The following is a 23,253-nucleotide window of genomic DNA, read 5'->3' on the forward strand; positions in this document are numbered from 1 at the left end:
CACCGGGCTCAGTCCCACAACCCTGATCATGACCTGAGCTAAAACCGAGAGCCAGACGCTTAATCAACTGAGCCACCCAGCCACCCCTCAAGAAACTGTTTTTTTAAAAAAACTCTTAAAATGTAAAACTCTGGCTTTTCCTCCTTTATAATGGAGAGTAGGAAGAGGAGACAGGGAAAAATTGAAAATAATTCTTCAAGAGAGCCCTTAAAACTGGAAGAAATCTTTATTTTTTAAAAATGTATTTGTTTAAGAGAGAAAGTGTGCGCCCACGCATGCTAGCAGCGTAGGGGCAGAGAGAGAGAGAGAGGGAGAGAGAATCTTGAGCTGACTCCCCATTGAGCGTGGAGCCTAATGCTTGATTTCACGACCCTGAGACCATGACCTGAACTGAAATCAACAGTTGGACACTTGCCCCAAAACTGGAAGAAATCTTAAAAAGTCCTTCTAATCTACCTCTTCATTATACAGTTGAAGAAATCGGGTTCTGCTGAGGTCACATGGCTTGTCCAGTGTCACAAAGCTACTTATTAGACTCTCTTTAGACATAATGATTCAGTACTGTATTATGTATAATCCATGTTCTTTTTGAAATATTTTTATTCAACAAATATTTGTGTCTACTATCTGCCATATAATGAAATATGTTAAAATATGCAAAATTAAGATGATTCCTTAGCATGCAGAATCTGTTTTCTTCTTAAACATGAAGGTGTTCCAAAACTAATAAAAAATCTACATTGAATGAGATTATAGGATATAAGTAAGACTGATGGCTCAGTAATGTAAAGTTCTGAGGTCTTTTCCATATCTGATATTTTGGGGGCTATTTGGCATTGTTGTTTTCCAACAGTTTGTGATACTGTTGGAAAATATGCTTCAGAGCAAAGTGTTGCTTTTGTCTTCTTTGCTTTTCAGTTGCCCTACATACAAATTGTCTTTGGGTCAACTGTTGTAATCTTCTTTTTGTTTCCATAGTTAGGCCCCTGGAGTTTTGTTGTAATAGTTTGTACGACATTCTTGTGCAGCATTCATTAAGGAATATTAAAAAGGTTTAAAGCCAGCGCTGACAAGTACAGATAGTCACCATAATTAGAATTAATTAGGATTTCTTAAATTTTCTACAATAAAAACATAGAAAATGGCTCAACTTACAGCTGTTTTTGGAAACTGGAGAGACTAGATAACATTTTAAATATTTTACAATGTTCTTTTTTTGGGGGGGTGTTGTTGTGGTGGGTGTGTTTTCCCCCAGCTTTATCAAAAAAATACTTGTTTCATGATTTCATATATTCTTGCCTTTGAACTTAGTGTTCTAGGATTTGAAGTATAATGGCAAATGAGGGAAAAAAAGGAACTCAATGCATGGAACATAAATTGGTATAATGGAAAACATACTGAATTTGGAGTCAGGTATTCTTGTTCTATTCTGCCACTTAACTGATTATGATCTAGGCAAGTAACTCACATTTGTCTTCAAATCTCAGCTTCCATATTCTTTTTTCCAGTAGGGTATTTCCTGATTTCTCCCAACGTCCCCAAGCAAATTAAATCTTTCCATTGTAGGCTTTCTTTAGTACCTATACTTTATCTTCAAAGCATTTTTTATCTCTTGAAAGGATATATTTCTGTGTTTATCTATATTTGTTTAATTTGTTCTTCCTACCTGGATTACAGTTCATAGGAGTATGGTGTCTGTCTGTTCAATTCATTACTACCTGTGCTGCCTTTTAAGCACAGTGCTGGATACATGATAGGCAGTCAATAAATATTTTTTAAATAAATAAACTACTTAATACTTGTTATATGCCAAGATATTAAGCTCACAGATATAAAACTCAGCCACCACATCTCTTATAGAAAGCTGCCTTTGAAAGTCATCAGAGAGGGAGGAAAACCATGAGACTCTTAACTCTAGGAAACATACTAGGGGTTGCGGAGGGGGATGGCATAAGTGGGTGATGGGCATTAAGGAGGGCACGAGATGTGATGAGCACTGGGTGTCATACACAACTGATGAATTATTGAATTCTACATCTGAAACTAATGATGTACTATATGTTGGCTAATTGAATTTAAATTTAAAAAAATTTATTAAAAATAAAGCCACCTTTGACAAAATCAGGACACAGGAGGCTCCCATACCACCTCCTTAAAGATATATAGGAGTACTTTTGACTATGAAATTGTACAGTAATTTTTATTTGCTTCCCACAACTCAATGATGTAATTAATAGGCTGGCCTTGACTAAAAGATCCTACTAGTAGGACCATATGTTTTGATTCATGTCTAGCACAGTCCCTGGAACATAGTTAACACTCAGTGAACACTTGATAAACAGGTTATAATTAGTAGTTTTTTTGAAGTGCCATTATAAAAACTTGGCATGTTTTTATATAGCATTTTTTAAGTTCCTTGTTTTATTGAGAATAATTGCTTATAAAGTTTTAAATATTGAACTTGAGGAATAAATTATCAGTCGTTTTTGTTTAGTCGGTTATTCATGTTCTGGTCAGAGTAAGATACTTGCTTGAGATTTGAATCAGTTTTGAAAGACAAGTGTATGTGGACATGGTATCTTTCCAGTAAATCTTGCAACTATTTCTGTGCCTACATATGTTAACATTTTTATAATTGGCTTCCAAATGACAAACACAGATGGCCGTAGTCTGAATTTTCAGCATGTTTTAGAATAAATGTTTTCCCAGTAATTTAAAGTGTATCATTTCAATATCAGATGATTAGCTAATTGAGTAGAGTTTCTGATTTTTGCTTATCTGCTGTCTTGCCACTTTTCAGATTTAAAATAAAAGTAGCTTAGATGAGTATAAGAAATTAGACTTACGGTATGATCTTAACTTCTCTCACATTTTTATGAAATGGAACTCTTGCTGAAAAGCTATTCTGGGCATTATATATTTATTTATTTTTAAAATCAAAGTATAATTAACATAGTATGATATTGGTTTCAGATGTACAATATAATGATTCAGTAGTTCTATACATATGCAAGAGTATTCTCACTCACCTTTACCTGTTTCACCCATCTCCCTACCCGCCTCCCCTCTACAATTTCTTCTCTGTATTTAAGAGTTGTTTTCCCTGTTTTATCTCTTTTTTGTTTTTTAAATTCCACATATGAGTAAAATTATGTAGTATTTGTCTCTTAGTCTGACTTATTTCACTTAGTATAATGCCCTCCAAGTCTACCCACGTTGTCTCAAATGGTATGCATGCTCTCTCTCTCTTTTCTTTTTTTTGGGGGGGAGGGGCAGGGGAGAGAGAGACTCACAAGCAGGCATTTAGCGCAGAGCCCAACATGGGACTTGATCCCACAACCCGAGACCATAACCCGAGCAGAAATCACTTCACATGCCCACCTAAGTAAGCCACCGGCACCATCTCATTTTTTATGGCTATATAATATTCCATTGTGTATGCGTTCCGCCTCTTCCTTATCCATTTGTCTGTCAGTGAACTGTTAGGTTGCTTTCATATCTTGGCTTTAGTAAATAAACCTGCAATAAACATGGGGATGTATATATCTTTTTAAATTAGTGTTTTCATTTTCTTTGAATAAATACTTAATGGTGGAAGAACTGGATCATATGGTAATTCTATTTTTAATTTTTTGAGGAATCTCCATACTGTTTCCCACAGTGGCTACATCAATATGCATTCCCAGCAGCCATGCATAGGGTTTCCATTTTCTCCACATCCTCAGCAGCACTTGTTATTTCTTGTGTTTTTGATTTTAGGCATTCTGACAGGAGTAAAGTGATACCTCATTGTGGTTTTGATTTGCATTTTCCCGATGATGAGTGATGTTGAGTAGCTTTTTATGCATCTGTTAGCCATCTATATGTTTTTTTTGGAGAAATATCTATTCAAAACATCTGTTCATTTTTTTTTTTTTTAAGATTTTATTTATTTATTCAACAGAGATAGATAGAGACAGCCAGTGAGAGAGGGAACACAAGCAGGGGGAGTGGGAGAGGAAGAAGCAGGCTCATAGCAGAGGAGCCTGATGTGGGGCTCGATCCCATAACGCCGGGATCACGCCCTGAGCCGAAGGCAGATGTGTAACCGCTGTGCCACCCAGGTGCCCCTGTTCATTTTTTAGTCAGATTTTTTTTTGGTGTTGAGTTGCATAGCTTTGTATACTTTTTTGTGAAACAGAACTCTTGCTAAAACGCTATTGTGGGAATTATTTTTGAGAAGAATTTTGCCTTGTTTTTTTTTGCCTGATGGAGGAAGATGGTGAGAGGGATTATTTTGTGTTTTAATTCATTTAATTGCTGACTTTAAATCTAAGACCATGGAACTTTTCTAGATAGTAGAATTAGATATGCCTGTTATATCATCTTAATTCTGGTTCTAAGGAACAGTGCTTAAAATGATTTTTTGTTAGTGGTGACTTTTCTGTAAAAGATAAGTTATCTTTTTTTCACTCAACATGTATTTTTTTAGTACTGTTCCAGGCTTTGAATATATAGCAGTGAACAGAACAAAAGTCCTTACCCTCATGCTGTTTACCTTCTGGTTAATTATTCTGAAAAAATAGTATGACTTCATATAGACAGTAAAAGGCCTAAAACAATGTCTTGGTAATTTTATGTTCTTAGAAATGATTTGTTATAAACATGATAATAAAACCATTCTACTTTTTTTTTTTAAAGATTTTATTTATTTATTCGACAGAGATAGCGACAGCCAGCGAGAGAGGGAACACAAGCAGGGGGAGTGGGAGAGGGAGAAGCAGGCTCATAACAGAGGAGCCTGATGTGGGGCTCGATCCCATAACGCCGGGATCACGCCCTGAGCCGAAGGCAGACGCTTAACCGCTGTGCCACCCAGGCGCCCCAAAACCATTCTACTTTTTAATTTTTATTAATTTAAGTAATCTCTCTTCCCAATGTGGGGCTCAAACTCACGACCCCAAGATCGAGAGTCACATGCTGCTCGGACTGAGCCTGTCAGGAGCCCAAAGAACCATTCTACTTTTTATTCTATATCTGTCTATTAATAACTTTTTCATTTGGGTTCATTTAGTAATGGATACTGTTGTCTCAGAGGTGTTTTTTTAAAAAATCAAACTTTTTAAAATAGTTTTAGTTTTCTCCTTTGTTATGTATTTGTACATTAAAAATAAATATTAAATAGAAATTATAACCCAACAAATTGGAATTTTAAACAGAACATTCGTCTTTATATTCTCTGCTCTCTGGGTATATTTTCTCACACAGACAACATGGAATTTTAAGAAGTTTCTGAATTTGAACTTAAACATCAAGAATGTCATTATTAATATTTTTCTTGGTTTTGTGTTCTCTCTGAGGGATCTTTTTAAAATGATGTGCCTAGACTTTTGATTCTATTTTCAGATAATATGTAATAGTGTTTCAGTTGGTTTATTTTTAAGAATGAATTTACTATCCTCCAAAGTAGTTTAAATGCATTCCAGCAGCTTAATAATGTACAAATAGAGGCAACTGGTCTTGCATCTGTTCCTTAAGCAGACGTGAAGTAGGATAATAGGCTAGTTGCTAAATAACTCAGGAAAATTTTTAATGTGATATATTTTTACATTCTATAAGGTCGGCGATTGATTAGATACTTCAGATTTATGAGTTAGATGTCTTTATTAAATAATCACTACCACATAGCTGTATCCTTTTCTTCATCTACAATAGACAAAATAAGTATAAAATATGCTGTGTGTTATTCTGTAAGTTCTGGTATTTGTCGCATATTTTTATAGCTAATGATAACATCATTAAGATTGTTTTAATACTTCGTATCATAAGAAATTTACTGGCCATCTCTGTGCTTGGTCTAATTAATAGTTATATAATTAATATGCTGGTAGTAGATTTCCTTTTTTTAAGGCACAAAGGGGCTTATACCTATTCTTATGCTTTTGTTCTCTTAACGATCAAGTAGCTCAAATTAAAGAATTGATGGTTAGTAGTTGCTTTATATAAAATTTAGAAAATATGTTGCATAAAAAAGGAAATTTCAAATGAGCATAAGGAAAAATACCTATAATCTCCAATCTAGAGAGATAATCAAAGTTGTGGTTATATTCTTCCAGAATTTGTCTATGCCTATGTGTATAATGTTATTAAAATTGTGTTACACGCAAACAGTGAATCATGGAACACTACATCAAAAACTAAGGATGTACTGTATGGTGACTAATATAACATAATAAAAAATTTAAAAAAAAATTCAAGCTAGTTAGAATTATTGGAGGCTGTGAGCTTGATTCCTGCTTTTCTTTGTTGAAAGAGATATACACCATTTTCCATTTATTAAAGAAAAGATTTTATTGCAGTATTATTTTATATATACCACTGTGTCAAACATCTTTATTATTTTTCACATATACTTTTATGTAAACATCTTTAATATTATTGATTATTTGCATTAACATTATTTTAACTGAGTTAATCCAGTGTTACCCAAAGTATGTAATACATACTTCTGATTTTAGGTGGTGACCAGATATTTTAGGTGTTAGACTGATCCAATATTAAATAATAGTGAATAGTATCGTAAGACAGTTAATACTCTTCCAGTTTTTTTTTTAGTCCATCTGTTTACAGTAAGCCAAAAGTCTGTTTGATGTTCATATATCCTTAATACTCTGCTAACACTTGCCTGTTTCTCTTATAACCCTCAGCAGTAATACCTAACTAAAATTTTAATAATGTAGTGTTAATTTTCATTTCATTAATTTCTGTTTCCTATTTTCTTTAAGAAAATCACAAGTGATGCTGGCTTTTAATTTATGCCAGGATAGAAAGTCTCCTTTTAAAATAAATTTAGATAAGTACATGAGTTAAAACATGTTAAGTTAATGTAAGTATAGATGGCATTAGGACATGGCAAAAATCCTGATGATGATATGCAAGTGATTAGGGGATAGGAAGCACTATTGTTTGACATTTAAATTATTTCAAATTTTTTCCCATTAGAAACAAGGCTGCAGTGATCATTTATATAACTAAATCTTTTGCGTGGACTAATTATATTTAGTACAAAAAGTATAAGTCCCAGAAATTTCACAAGGTAAACACATTTAGACCCCTTATATTTTTGTATAATCTAACATCCAGAGATTACATTCTCACCAAGCAGTGAGTGAGGGTGCCTACTTTCCCTATTTTACCCAACTCTGGGCTAATTTTTTTTCTTTAGACATGACATTTTCAGTTCTTAATATTTGAATAGTACTTATTCAGAAGTACCTGATTTCTTTGCAATTCGGTAATTATGTTAAGGACTGTAACAATTGTCCTTTATTTAGTTATCATTTTAGTGATGGTTTAATCTTGTAAAGAAAATGACTCCAAAGATACTTGCTTTTTTCATGTGGTGGTAAAGAAAAAGTATCTCTAATGATAAGGACAATGTCTTTTTTTCTGTAGCTTGCCCAGTTTCGACAAAGGAAAGCTCAATCTGATGGGCAGAATCCTAAGAAGCAGAAAAAAAAGAGGAAAACTTCAAGCAGTAAACATGATGTGTCAACATACCATGCTTTGAATATAGAGCGCTCGCAGAGTGATGAAATGTACATAAATAGTTCTCAGAGGGTAGGAACAGCCGTGACTCCTGAATCCACAATAATCAAGCGTGATGAGGTCTTCTCTGTTGAGGTAAGTATTCATCTAGATTTTTGAACATTAGAATTCTAAGTGGAAAGTTGTAATGACAACACTCATTATCACCCTGTGCAATTTTTGTGAGTTTGATTCGATAAACATTTGTAGTATAACAACTGTAATACATCAAGGATTCAGCACCAAGGATACGAGGGGTAAATATGACATTCTCTGCCCTTAGGAAAGTCATTCAAGTGGGGAAGGCAGATGTAAGATTGTGTTTTCTGATTACAGCTATGGTGACAAGAATGCATATGGTACCCTAGAGTACCATGATTTGGGGGAATGCTAAATCGGCATTAGCTATCAGCAAAGAAGTAGGCAAGGCAGCCTCTAATAAAGAAGCAACATCCACAAGAACATGAAGCTATGATGTGACTTGGAAACTGTATGAAGTTTAGTTTTAAAAGCATCATGGAATGATGGGAATGGGATGGTGGTAAAGGTGAGAGGCAGGAGATTACACCTAGCCCATAGAAGGCCCAAAGTAAAGGCAAGTTTTCTTCTTCTGTTTAATGGTGTAATTTTCCACAATAAGGCGATGAAGGAGAATTTAAAAGTGGATTGGGGTGGTGAGTGGGATGGAGCTACCAGCTAAAACCAGGAGTAGAGAAGGCTGGGATGCTTAGGAGAAAAAGTGGTGGACGAGACAGATAATAATTATAATTTGAATTGTACCCTGACATATTTATATGGAAACAAAGATTTAGATAATATATAGGATTTGAGCTTTATTCAAAAGGTCAGGGGTGTTAAAGATTTGCTAATCGTGGATCTTTTTGAGATTTTCCTCTTAGAATTTGTTGAGCATCTTGGATATGTAGATTAGTGCTTTTCATCCAATTTGGGAAGTTTTCCGGCATTGTATCCTCAAATATTCTTTCTGCTCCTTTCTGTCCCCTCCTCTGGGTCTCCAGTTATGCATGTTAGTATGTTTGATATTGTTGCACAAGATCTCTCATGCTCTGTTCATGTTTCTTCATTCTTTTTTAATCTTAGACAGCATAATTTCAGTTGAACTATATATTAAAGTTTGCTGATTCCTCTCAGATCTGTCAAGCCCCTCTAATGAATTTTTCATTTCAGTAAAAAATTTATTATTTTTTAAAATTTTATTTTTTTAATTACTCTCTACACCCCACATGGGGCTTGAACTCACAACCTCTCGATCGGGAGTCGCATACTTTACCAACTGAGCCCGCCAGGCACCCATCTTTGGCTCTTTTACAGTGATGCTCTTTATTTTGTTAGACAGTACCCTTACAGTTTTCTTTAGTATTTTAGACTTAATTTTATTCACTTATTTGACTATATTTAAAAGAGCTCGTTTAAAGTCTTTGTGTGTTAAGTCCAATATTTGTGTTTCCTCAGGGACCATTTCTGCTGACTGCTGTTTTTCTTGTGTACGGGCCATACTTTTTCTTTGTGTATCTTGTAATTGTTGGTTGAAATCTGGACCTTTTAAATGATATAATATGGCAACTCTGGTGCTTGACATGGTTTGAAGATGTATTTGTTATCCTTTTCTGCATAACAAATCAATGTTTCAGCTTCCCACTAGCATTTCCAGTGCAAAGAGTGACTTGTTCACCGTTTCATACTCAGGAACACAGTTTTTAGTACACAATACACATTTAATCTATAGCTGCTTAAAAGGCATAAATGAATCAACCATGAGGACTTGTGTCATGAAAGTATTTTAGATTTAAAAGAGGGTCATATAAGTCAGAAACCCCTGTGACAGAATTTTAGAATAGTACGGGTAAACTTATTTCTGTTCTGGGCATCAGTTACTACATAAGAGAGGAGGTAGACTTAGAGCTTGGTATTGAGTGATGAATAAAATTTCCTTAAGTATAGATGGGAAAGGAGACAGTGATGGTTCATATTTGTTGAATGAAAAGGTAAAATATCTAGGTCTTTTTTCTCACTTGTAAATTGAGAGTCTTTGATTAGATGAGTGGGTGAACAGTGAAAGCAGTGATTTAAGTTTCCTCAAGGAAACTTGTGGTTCTAAACTGAGGGAACCTCTTTCTAGTGGTCCTAAACTGAGGGAAGCTCAGAAAAGCCACTCACTTCATACCCAAATCCCAGGGATGTAAGAGTGAAACAGGAATGTCTTAGAAAGTGTTTTAGAAGCTGCAAAGGTGCTAATGACAACGAAGGTTGTTATTTTTCTTCAAGTTGTTACTACATTCCTAGCATCAAGATGTGGTGATTCTTTTTTAACTCTTTTTTTTTTTAAGTAATCTCTAAGCCCAACGTGGGGTTTGGACTCACGATCCTGAGATAAAGAGTCACATACTCTACCAACTGAGCCATCTGCGCCGATGATTTTTCTTTTTGAAGAAATTGAACTGTTTTGAGTTAACATGTTAAGACTTTCTTTTATTTAAAAGAGACATAAGAATTACAGGGATGATATGTTATTTGGTACTTTTATCTTACAAATGATTTGTAATGTGGATAAGACCTTGTGTCAAAGTACCTCTTGGTATGTTTATATTTAGAAAGTTGCCTTCTGATAAATATCAGATGTGTTAGTTAGCCATTGTGATTCATAGAGTGAAAATTTTAAAGGTTTGGGGCGTGTGGCTGGCTTAGTTGGTAGAGCATGTGACTTTTGATCTCACGGTTGTAAGTTCAAGCCCCATGTAGGGCATAGAGCTTACTTTAAAAAAAAAAGGAATAAAATCCACATACTTAAAAAATTTTTTTAAATGTTTGAATAATTTTTACTTTTTTTTAGTGATATTTTTATGTGCATTTTCTATCATATGTTACTAATAGTAATAGGTTAATAAAGTACAATGTTTGCGGGGGGAAAGGCCTTAATGTAATTGGTTTTTATTTTTGTTTTAGCCAGAAAGTGAAATTTCAACTACGGCAGATGATTATAGTTCAGAGGTAAGAATAAGTAATATTATGTAGATTGACTTTTTATGTATTATTTTTGAAACTAATACTTTATTTCTTGTAACTTACATGCTTATGTATTCTTATAAATACAATGAATTATAAATTATAAATATAATGTATATTTATAAATAAAATTTTATTTATAAAATTTTCTATATTTATAAAATTTATATTTATAAAATTTTATTTATAAAATATATAAAATATAAATATAATTATAAATAAAATTATAAATATAATAAATTCTTATAACGAATGTATAAATATAATGAAGTATAGCATAACAAAATAAAATGTAAATGACCTAGAAAACCTGAAGGCTGTTTTTCTCTATATATTTTTTTCAGATTATTAACTATGGTCTTAAATCTGTTTGAATAGCTTGGGCCTTAATTAAATAGAGGCCTTTAAGTTTCTAGGAAAATGATATTGAGATTCTAGGATTAATGATCATCGTAAGGTATCCATATTCAACACAGTAAATATTTTATTATACAGACTATTTCACATTCTGAGTAATGCTTTTTACAAATGCTTGAATTCTATATAATTACATAAATTCCTTTGTTGAAAGTAATGCTAGAATAGTGATTTTTAATTTAGGTGATAAAAGCTAATGTAGGCATTGGCCACATTAGGAAATACCTTCTTTATGTGTTATTAATAAATATATGTCATACTGTTATCCTTTTCTTATTGTTTTAGATATCATTGTCATTTCTTTGGTCCAGAATTTGAGGATATGGAAAATTATTCCTTACTCTGAATGGTTCAGCAACTCAGTGTATTCCATATGTTTTTAATATATTGTAGGTTTCTAATACAAAAAAAAAAATAACTTCATGTTTTTAATTGAACTGATTACTGTTTTGAATTGCAAATGGGAGTAAAAACTTTGATACTTCCAAAGTTTAATGTGCTTAAAAGCTGGGAATATACTTAATAGTAATCTGGTCAGGAAAATAATTGAGCAGGGTTGAATAAATATATTAGTACCTGATTTATGCTACATAAAGTTGCCTACAGGGGAAGTATCTCAGTTTAAAATCACAACTTACAATTCAGAGAATCTGGCCTTGTGACTTTATATATGAAAGCAACACTGCTTTTTTCTTTCTATCATGGCTATATTTTTTTTAAAAAAATTAAGGAGGACATGTGTTGTGATGAGCACTGGGTGTTATACACAGCTAATGAATCGTTGAACACAACATCAAAACCTAATGATGTACTATATGTTGGCTGACTGAACTTAAAAAAATTGTTGTTATTCATTATTTTTAAATGGAAGTATAGTTGATATAGAATATTATTTAGTTTCAGGTGTACAACAGTAATTTGACAATTACATACATTACAAACTGCTCCCACAGTAAGTGTAGTTACCACCTGTTACCATACAAAATTATTATAATATTAACTGTATTCCCTATGCTGCAGGATATTCCACATCCCTGTGGCTTATTTATTTTATAGTTGGAAGTTTGTACCTCTTACTCCCCTTTGCCTATTTCACCCATTGTCCTACGTTCCCTCTCCACTGGCAACCACCAGTCTAGTCTTTTCTCTGTATTTGCGAGTCTGTTTCTGTTTTGTTTGTTTTGTTTTGTAGATTCCACATACAAGTGAAATCATACAGTATTCGTCTTTCTATGTCTGACTTTTTAAAAATATTTATTTATTTATTTATTTATGTATGTATGTGATCTCTACGGCCAATGTGGAGCTTGAACTCATGACCCCAAGATCAAGTGTCAGATGCTCTACCAACTGAGTTAGCCAGGCGTCCCTTTCTCTGACTTACTTCACTTATCCATTTTGTCACAAATGGCAAGATTTCATTTGTTTTTATGGCTGAGTAATTTTCCACCATATATATATATAACCTCACTCTACTGTGAGGTTTTATATATATATATATATATATATATATATATATATATATATATATATATATATATACACATATATACATATACACACACAGACACACATACATACATACATATATAGACACATGCACACACATCTTCTTTATCCATTCATCTGTTGATGGGTACTTAGGTTACTTCCATGTCTTGGATATTGTAAATAAAGCTACAATAAATATAGGTATGCAGTATATCTTTTCAAATTCGTGTTTTCATTTTCTTCAGGTAAATACCCAGAAATAGAATTAATGGATCATATAGATCAATTTTTAATTTTTTGAGAGACTGCCATACTGTTTTCCATAGTGGCTGCACCAGTTTACATTCCCAGTTCCCTTTGTCCCACATTATCACCAACACTTGTTATTTCATGGTTTTGTTTTGTTTTGTTTTTTAAATAGCCATTCTGACAAATGTGAGGTGATACATCATTGAGGTTTTAATTTGCATTTCCCTAATGATGAGTGATAATGAGCATCTTTTCATGTGTCTGTTGGTCATGTGTGTATCTTCTCTGGAAAAATGTCTATTCAGGCCCTCTGCTCATTTTTTAATTGGATTGTTTAGCTGTTCCCATTTTTTTTCTTTCTCTTTCTTTTTCTTTCTTTCTTTCTTTGGTGTTGAGTGCTATGAGTTCTTTTTATTAAATTTATTTTATTTTTAAAAAAAACTTTATTAAGTTTTTTACTCTAACTCTAGTATAGTTAATATACAGTGTTATATTAGTTTCAGGTGTGCAATATAGTCATTCATCAATTCTAAACATTACCCAGTGCTCATGATAAGTGTACTCTTTAATCCCTATCCCCTATTTCACCCATCCCTCCACCCCCCTCCCCTGTGGTAACCATAAGTTTATTCTCTGTAGTTAAGAGTCTGTTTCTTCGTCTCTCTTTTTTTCCTTTTGGTCATTTGTTTTATTTCTTAAATTCCACATATGAGTGAAATCATATTGCATTTGTTTTTTTCTCTGACTTCACGTGGCATTATACACTCTACTGTGAGGTTTTTTATATGTATATTTTGGACATTACCTTTTAATGGATATGTCATTTACAAATATCTTCTCTCATTTAGTAGGTTGCCTTTTAGTTTTCTTAATGGGTTCCCTTCATTGTGCAAAAACTTTTTAGTTTGATGTAGTTTCAGTTGTTTATTTTTGCTTTTGTTGCCCTTGCCTAATAAGACAGATCCAAAAATATATTCCTAAGACAGAGGTATAAGAGTTTATTCCCCATGTTTTCTTTTAGGAGTTTTATAGTTTCAGGTCTTTAATCCATTTTGAGATTATTTTTGTATATGGTGTAAGAATGGTTTCATTCTTTTGCATGTAGCTGTCATGTGTTTTCAGCACCATTTACTGAAGAAATGGTCTTTTCCCCGTTGTGTATTTTTGCCTCCTTTGTCATAGATTAATTGACCATATAAACATGGGTTTTTCCCTAGGCTGTCAATTCTGTTCCATTGATCTATGTGTCCATTTGTGTGCCAGTACCATACTGTTTTGATTACAGTAGCTTTGTAGTATGGGTTGAAATCTGGGACTGTGTTTCTCTTTGTTCTTTCTCAAGATTACTTTGGGATTTGGGGTCTTTTGTAGTTCCATACAAATTTTAAGATTATTTGTCCTCGTTCTGTGAAAAATGCTATTGGTATTTTGATAGGGATTGCGTGGAATTTGTAGATTGCTTTGAGTAGTATGGACATTTTGACAATATTAATTCTTTCAACCCATGAACAATGGTCTATCTTCCCCTTTATTTGTGTCATCTTTGGTTTCTTTCATCGGTGTCTTATAGTTTTCAGAGTATAGGTCTTTCATCTCCTTGGTTAACTTCATTCCTTTATTCTTTTTGAGGCAGTTGTAAATGGGATTTTCTTAATTTTTCTGCTAGTTTGTTATTAACATATGGAAATGCAACAGATTTCTGTATATTAATTTTGTATCCTGCAACTTTACTAAATTCATTTATTAGTTCTAATAGTTCTTAGTGGAGTCTTTAGAGTTTTTATATATAGTATCATGTCATCTGCAAATAGTGACTGGGGTACAACTGTTGTGGGTACACTGGTGGGTAGGGCTAGCCCCAGCATGGCTGGCTAAGAGGCAGCTGCTACAGGTATGCTGGCAGATGGGGTTAGTATGCAGTGTGACTTGCCTGGGGGGCTCGGTGTCCACTGTCATGGGCATGCAGGTGGGTGGGATTCCCTAGAGCAGGAGTCACTTTGGAAGGGTGCCTTCCAGGGCAGTTGGGTTGGTTAGAATGACTCTGCCGGGGAACACCAGCCAGGGTGAGTGGTGCTAGGAATAGAGAGTGTCTGGTCGGGGGCCCACTAGTGTCAAGCCAACTGGGCTGAAGGAGGGCAAGAAAAATAGTGCCTGCCAGCACTTCCATTCCCAGAGAAAGTTCCTGCAGATCTTTGCCCCCGTGGCACATGCTCTAAAATTAATAAATCTCCTTCACATAGTATAGTCCAGGCACTTTTCACACTGCGACCCCTGGGCTGGGTCTCTGAGCAGGTGCTGTTGTACACTGGACTTTTAAGAGCAAAGTCTTGGTTTCTTGTAGCCCTCTGCTTTCCCAGAGTTAAGCTGATTTAAATCCAGAAGTTTATGGAGGCTCATATTCCCAGTGCAGATTGATAGGGTGAGGGGGCCCAGTGTGGGGCTTGAGCCCCTCGCTCCTCGAGGAAGATATTCACACCCCTTGATATCTCTCCTGCTTAAGGGTTGCCACATGGGAAGTTTAGTTTCTGATTGTATCTCTGCCTCTCCTACCCTTCTCGATGTGGCTTTTTCTTTCTATCTTTAGCTACGGAAGAGCTGTTCTGCTAGTTTTCAGGTCGTTCTCAGTGAGGTGCAGTATATGTAGTTACAGCCTTGGTGTGTTCATGGGGAGAGGTGAGCTTGGGACCCTTCTACTCGGCGGTCTTCTCTCTTTCTAAAGCTTTGGTTCTTATAGTTTGTCTTTCTTGATTGAAAGTTCCAGGTATTTTTCTGCCTGAGCTGCCTATGTCTTTGGGATACCCCAGGATTCCACAAAGTACTTTTTTTTTCCTTTACACTAAGGTGAAATTTTTTATAAGCTACGTAGCTATAGGTCAGACTATCTCATATATGCCTGTGAAATTTGGTTAAAATTTATATAGCCATTTTCTCACTTTGGGATTAGACAGTAAACTTTAATTTTTATTAATGCAGATTTGAAAGGTAAGGACATCAGAAGATTGTGATTTTCAAGTTCTCTTTTTGAAAGCAGTAATATTGGAAAGTCTTATTACAATAAGTTCTTTTTTGCCTAGATTTTTTAAACTATAAAACTGATGGGAATTATGAGGTCCAGAAGAATATTGAAACTATTTATCTATGATACCTGGTAAATCTGATGTGTTTTGAAGTAAGGTACAAATAATATTGAAATATAATTCCTACAGTTAAAAGTCAGAGTATGTTGACCATGGTTGAACAACAAGAAATCTATACTACATATATGTGTGTAATTTCTATATATTTGCATATGTTATCGTTATATACATGAATGATTGTGTACATGAATAAATATGTACCTATACATACATATGTATTTTTTTTCCAAACAAAAGTTTCAAGAAAGATACTTCTCTTTACTATGTGATATATCCTTTGATACTTTTTCTTTTTAATGGTGGTCACAAAAACTAAATTGATTAACTGATTTAAAATTGGAAAAAACAGTTACTTAGAAGGTTACACTGAAAAAAGATATTTATGAAATAATTTTTGACAGATTGACCTGATTTGATCATAACCTTTGTGGTATTATATATTTGGGGCCTGGATTCATGATGGATTATACTGCGACAAAGTATATATTCTCTTTGTTCACAGAAAACAGCAGAAAAATTGATTGTGAAATGTTTGAAAATGTCTCATTAAGATTGCTAATATGGGGGCAGGTTGAATCCATGATACTCTGGGCTAGTTTTGAAGCTTTAGCTATTCCTGTTAATGATGTTAAAACCGGTTTGACTGAGCTAGAATTACAGGGAACTTTTAAGCCATAGTCACCTTTTCAGGAGGCAGAAGAATCATCAGTAAGCCAAATTTGTAAATTGAGGAGTAAATCTCACCCTGTTATGATTTTCATACTGGAAATTTTAAGGAATTATCTCTTAGTATCACACCCTCCCTGCCAAAGGAAATTCCTTTCTAGGAAACACATAGATTATAACTTCATTACAAATGCCAGATTTGCAAAGTTAAATAATCTTGGCTGCTCTTGTTTGCATTGGAACATTTTTAAAATTTCAAATTACAGTTTTGAATAGTAGGCCACATAATTACCTTATATATTTTTTAAATATCACTGTCATTTTTCTGGTATGTAGGGAAGTAAGGTAATAAAACAGAACAGGGGCTTTGGAGCCTTGTGTTTAAATATCAGCCTTATCTCCCCCAAGGTGTATTAACCTGGGCCCGTCACGTAAACTCTGATACAGTTTTTTCACCTGTAGAACAGTGATATCTACTTCACAGTGTTGTTGTGAGGGTTATATTTGATAGTATCTACTATGGTGTTTGGTATAAAAAAAGACAGTCAACAAAGTTTGGGTTTTTTTTTTTTTTTTCAATCATCAGTAGAAATATGCTTTATCTTCACACTAAGTAAATGAAATGTGTGATGAGAATTCTTTTAACAAATTATTCTCAAAAGGATTTCAGATTTTGATCACTTACTTAGAACTTAGTTTGGAAATTTTATGCGTATAGTTATGGCGTGCACTTAATTTTCTTGACTTTTTGGCTGGTATTCTCATTGGATTGAATAATGGATTCAGGCCTAGAAAGAATTAGATAATATTATCCTATGATACCTATGATATCTAGTAAGATCTCTTCTATATAAATATATACCCAATTACACATACCAGAGAAATCAGACTGAGTAAAAAAAATGCCCTTCTTACAAATTAATTAAATTATACATGATCTGTTTAGTCCTCCATGAAGGGACATTTCATATCCAAAATGCTGTATGTACATGAAATATTTTTATTGATACCCTTCGAGCAGGGTTATTTGGAGAAAGTTGCAAATGCTGAAGGCAGCCTAGACACACGACAGGTAAATAAATATGCTTCGCTAAGTATGGACAGATGAAGTGATAGTAGGGGAAATACTCTCATGAATGTCATATGATTATTCAGTGCTTCTTAACCCAGTCACTTGTATGATTCGTGATATTTATGAAATGACTAGCTGGAGTTGGAGACATAGCCTATAGCCATAAAGTTATGTAAACTTAGCCTTTTAACTTTGATTCTTTTTTTTTAACCTCACCTCATTTTTTCTTACTCTCTACCTCAGCTCTGTTGAGGTATAATTGACAATTAAAAATTGTATATATTTAAGGTGTACAGCGTATTTGATATTCAACTTTGACTTTAAATGGGTGATCTTAATCTCATTAGTTACTTGGCTCCAATTCCATGATCACTGAGGCACATTGAACTTCTATAATTTTCATGAACTTTTATGAACCATCAGATTCTTATTTTATTAAAATATCCATTATTAATATTTTTGAATGTATATAGTACCAAATTAAGTATAATAGGGTAAGATATTAATAGTGAGTTAGTCTTTTATGTTTTTAAACTAACATCTGAAAGGAAAAGGTTTTGGTGTAAAGGCCATTTTATGGTTTTAAAAATTATCTTCCTCTGATTCTTTCTGAATAGCAGTATCTTTATGAGATGATACTTACCTCTACAGAACATTTTAAAATTGAAAATGTACCTTACTTATACTTTCCCACATCTTCTTGTTGCCCATACAAGAGTAAGTCTGTGAATTTAGAAAGATTTTATTAGTACAGCCTTAAATAACTTCGACAAATGCCACAGTAAAAAAAGGACACTAAGAGAAGGGCTTTTCTTCACCTGAGTTTATCAGTCTAATCTTTGTGTTTCAAGCTATTAATTTACTTTCATGTTAAGGTTTACCAGATATAGTGTTAGAAGACTAATGTAAGAAGGGATGAATGCTTTACCCTTTAGGTATCAATAAAGTAAGTATCTACATTATAAAATAGAATAATTTAACTATTAATGATCCCAATATTCTGCTGAGTATTTCTAGTCTAACTTCAGAATATCGTTTGTATTAGTTTAGTTCTGGTGAATAATCTTTTATTACCTATTTACATGTATTAAATTTCATAAATTTATTAACACTGATTTTTATGTTTATAATAACATTTGATTAAATCTTCAAAATGGTTATATTTTAAGAGGCCAATACATAGGAGTTTTTTTAGTGTAATTTTGCTTAAGTTAGGGAAGAATTAAGCTGAACTTTGGTTAAATAATTTGTTAGATACAGTCATTATAAACTGATAACTTATCTCCACTTAAAGGTGTATCCTTGCTTAATATGATATTTGAAGATACTAATAACGTCCATTTCATTATACTATAATTGTAAAAATCTTAGGTGCTTATCAAAATGCTTCATTTCAGAATCAAGAAAAGCTAATTGAAATTTAAGAGGAATTAATTGGAAAGTTATTTCAAGTGACATGATATTAATAATCTTAATAGAGTTAGTACTCCTGTCTTCTGATAGTTTCACAAATTGCAATATTGTGTTGCCATAAAGATGATTTTTTTTTTTTTTTTAACTTTAGTTTATTTTTCAGAAATGATCCTTAGGAAAAAAAAACAAAGGAATCAAATCAAACTCTGTTACAGAACTCTTTTTTTTTTTTAAAGATTTTATTTATTTATTTGACAGAGATAGAGACAGCCAGCGAGAGAGGGAACACAAGCAGGGGGAGTGGGAGAGGAAGAAGCAGGCTCATAGCGGAAGAGCCTGATGTGGGGCTCGATCCCATAACGCCGGGATCACGCCCTGCGCCGAAGGCAGACGCTTAACCGCTGTGCCACCCAGGCGCCCCTGTTACAGAACTCTTAATTAGTATCTTCACTTTTTTTTTTCTTAAATTTTAAGGAGGCTCCATGCCCAAAGTGGGTGGGCTTAAACCCATGACCCCAAGATCAAGTTACGCGCTCTACTGACTGAGCCAGTGAGGTGCCTTCCAATATTTTCACTTTTAAAAAGATGTAAAAAGATGTAATCCATATCCTAATTCTGGGATATTCTAGTCTATGTATATTTTAGCAGTACAAACTTTATTATCTTGGATTCTGTTAACGTAGAATTATGAATAATTAAGATGTAAGCAGTAATGAAATTCTTTTGTGCACTGTTGGAGGAAGTAGGGGTTTATTAAATAGATTAATTGATCGGAAATTAATCTCCCATGAGGTCAAACCAGGAGACATATTCTGTCATCCTTCTTCCTCCCATCATCAAATGTCTGTGATAGAGGCAATAATATGTTACGGAAAATCTCTGCATCAGTCAGGGTTGGCATGGCTATCATTTCCCCAGGGAAAGTTGGGGGAGTGTTCCTCACCTATTCATCTCATACTTCTTGACCTGATTACCAACCTTCAGTGAATTTGCACCAGTAAACAATTGTACTTAAAATGAATAGATCTTAATCAAAAAACAGTTATTTGAACGATTATAAGGCAGGATTTTGTAGAAGAGCATTTAGTAACTTGAGGTTTATAATTACCCCTCTGAAGACAAAATAGAAACTGCACTTAGAACTTTAATTCACTTAAATGAAAATGTACAGTACTGTGTCTTCTGCATTGTAAGCACTCAAATGTTTTGAGAGTCACTGGCATTTGAAATGATCATAATGTCTTTTATAGATTTAAATTTAATCGTTGTGTCTGTTTTTGCCAATGAGGCATTTTCCCTGTGCATAAGATATGCATGAATACAGTTAGCAGAAATATAATTGTTAGCTTTAAATAAAATTCTATCTAAAATCATAATATATCAGGAAATTGTTTTTGTACAGGTAAATGGTTGCAGTTTTGTGGTGAGAAAAGAAAAGCCTACAAATTTATTAAGGGTACAGTATTTAAAGCTACTCACGATACTAATGTTTTATACTATTTAAAACCATCTGGCTTACTAACAAAGCTTTTCCTGCATGTACTTCTTTCTGTGTGTGATTTCTAAATGCTTTTAATGTTTAACAAAATAAAATTAGCCACCTTTTGTTATAAAAGCTCAATTGTAACAGATTTTGCAATATCTTGTTTTTGCTTTTAAGGTGTATATCACAATAATAACAAAGTAGGTTGTCATTCCAGTAAACTCTCAGGTGATGAGTGATATTTTAAAGTGGATATTGCTGTGGAATTCAGTGTTTAAATCCCTCTTCCTGAGGAATGTTGTTAGTATGAATTATTAAAAATCTTGGATTGATTTAGGAAGAAGAATTTGGTGCTGATGATTCTTATTCTGAACATGGAGCACAGTACAATCAAACCCACCTAGAGATGATGGAAAATGAATTGGCTGGCAAACAGCATGAGATTGAAGAGCTGAACAGAGAGCTAGAAGAAATGAGAGCCACCTATGGGACTGACGGACTGCAGCAGGTATGTGTACTTTATGTGGCTTTTGTTTTGTTACTGAGACAAAAATAGGACATTTGAATGATGATATACATACATTCTTTAAAGATAAGGTTTTCATATAGTAACGTAAGTCATCCCATCATATTTGTCCTTCTGCATATGGCAAACAACCTTGCTTAATCTTTTAACTTTATGAGATAGCTAGGCTGAAATCACTTCAGTAGGATAGATGTTTTTGTAATCAGCCTGAGAGAAAATTATGGTGCAAACCACATCAGAATATGATGACCTAAACTCATTAAAAATGTCAGCGAGTCCTTGTAAAAGTAACTGCTTGTGGTTAAAATGACATCTGTTGTTTGTGGCAGTCAGTTACGAAAACAAGGTGGAAAAGGCCATTGATGAGGATAACAGAATACATTTTAGTTTCATCCTCTCCAGAAACAAGTGAGAATTGAACATGTCTATGATGATGTTGCCTAGGAACAGATTGGGGCATCCCTAGATATAAAGGCACTTGTCCTTCTTGAAGCAGATAAATGGATAAGTTAGACCTAGTAATTTTTTTTGAGTTGATTTGGAAGTCAAGCCAATTTCTGCAAGCTAATCTTTCATATATGGACAAGAATGGATAAGGTTACTTACAAATTATCATAATTCTGTCAGTGCATTTTGAATATTATATTTCTGAAGAGTAGTTACCGAGAGTAATAATCAATTTTGTTTCAAAAATAAGTCTGGCACTTTTTATTTTCACTGATGTCTTTTAGTTACAAGAATTTGAAGCTGCCATTAAACAGAGAGATGGCATCATAACCCAGCTCACAGCTAATTTACAACAAGCAAGGAGAGAAAAGGATGAGACAATGAGAGAGTTCTTAGAGTTGACAGAACAAAGTCAAAAATTACAGATTCAGTTCCAACATGTAAGTATTACTGATAGAACAAAATTTATTAGATTTTTAGTAATGAATTTTTTTAAAGTGCTATAATTTTCAGCACAAATTTGATTTTATTTAAAATCCATTTGCTTATTATGTATCATGTTGAAAATATGTGAATACCTGTTAACCAAGATTTTAACTCCTAGTTCTTGTGTGGTTTCTTGCTGTTATTTTCTCTGTACTTCTCCCTTGTATATATATTGAAAGCCTACAAAATCTTTTAAGTCTGATTGGGTAGATTTTTGCAGAAATTAATATGTAGTCACAATCTACCTTCTGCCAACCCTGCTATGATTTCATTTTAGTTTCTAAAATGGTAACTAGACAGAATGTGTTCCATTTACCTTTAATCAGATCCATAAGAATCTAATGGTATTAATCAAAGTTTCTGATGGCAAGTACAGAAAATAATTTGAGATAGTTAAGCAGAAAGGAAGGAAGTTAATGTAAGAATACAAGCTTATCCTACAGAATTCAGAGTGAAAATACAGCCAGACTTCTGAAAGGGATTAGAATCACAAATTGAAAAGTCATCTGGAAGTACTGTCTTTTAGGCCCCATTTCTTTCTGCATGTCTGCCTTAGTCTTAGCTATCTCACTAGACTACTTTCTCTGTTTTATGATGGGAAAAATAATCTTACTGGTTTGGCTTGGATAATGTGCCCACAATCATCTGATAAGCTGTGGCACCATGTTTACTGGAGTTTCAAGCCTGTGAATCTAGCAAATTTCCCAGAGAGCAATTATGTGCCAAGTAATACCCCAAAAGGTATCTCTTCCTTAGTGCAATCTCTTCAGAATTTAACTTGGGGGTTTGTTCTGTTTTCAAGTTACAGGCTAGTGAAACTCTAAGAAACAGCACTCATAGTAGCACAGCTGCAGATTTATTACAAGCGAAACAACAGATCCTCACTCATCAGCAACAGCTGGAAGAACAAGACCATTTATTAGAAGATTATCAAAAAAAGAAAGAAGACTTCAAAATGCAAATTAGTTTCTTGCAAGAGAAAATTAGAGCATATGAAATGGTATGTTTATTTTAAGGAAGTCAGCCAATGTATAACAGCTTTATAATTGAAGTTTTTTATACAACTTTTTATCCTTTTTGTTATGTACATGAATTACAAAATTTCATAATTAAGAAAAGCTCTTTATGAAAAACAAGTTCTTTCAAAAGCAATTGGGAGTCTCACAATAATAGTTTTTAAGATAATACTCATTACTGAGTGGAAGTGATCAGCCTGTGTTAAAGTGAGTTCTCAGGAGAATCTAAATTTATAAACAGAATTTCCATTCTTTTTTTT

At 33.6% G+C, this 23,253-nt stretch overlaps 1 protein-coding gene across 14 annotated transcripts in view; it reads left to right on the plus strand.

Annotated features, from left to right (window-relative positions):
- Positions 1-23,253, plus strand: part of AKAP9 (A-kinase anchoring protein 9) — a 200,793-nt gene that overhangs the window by 57,058 nt on the left and 120,482 nt on the right. For 13 of the 14 annotated variants that reach the window (XM_057304094.1, XM_044386405.3, XM_057304099.1 and 10 more), the window contains 6 exons: positions 7,435-7,662; positions 10,531-10,575; positions 20,438-20,491; positions 20,856-21,026; positions 21,776-21,931; positions 22,780-22,977. In XM_057304094.1, coding sequence (XP_057160077.1) covers positions 7,435-7,662; positions 10,531-10,575; positions 20,438-20,491; positions 20,856-21,026; positions 21,776-21,931; positions 22,780-22,977 — 852 coding nt within the window. The remainder of the gene's footprint in view (positions 1-7,434; positions 7,663-10,530; positions 10,576-20,437; positions 20,492-20,855; positions 21,027-21,775; positions 21,932-22,779; positions 22,978-23,253) is intronic. The other variant, XM_057304100.1, reaches the window with a different exon arrangement.

The sequence above is a fragment of the Ursus arctos genome, unplaced genomic scaffold (assembly GCF_023065955.2).
Source record: "Ursus arctos isolate Adak ecotype North America unplaced genomic scaffold, UrsArc2.0 scaffold_3, whole genome shotgun sequence".
Classification (NCBI taxonomy): Eukaryota; Metazoa; Chordata; class Mammalia; order Carnivora; family Ursidae; genus Ursus; species Ursus arctos.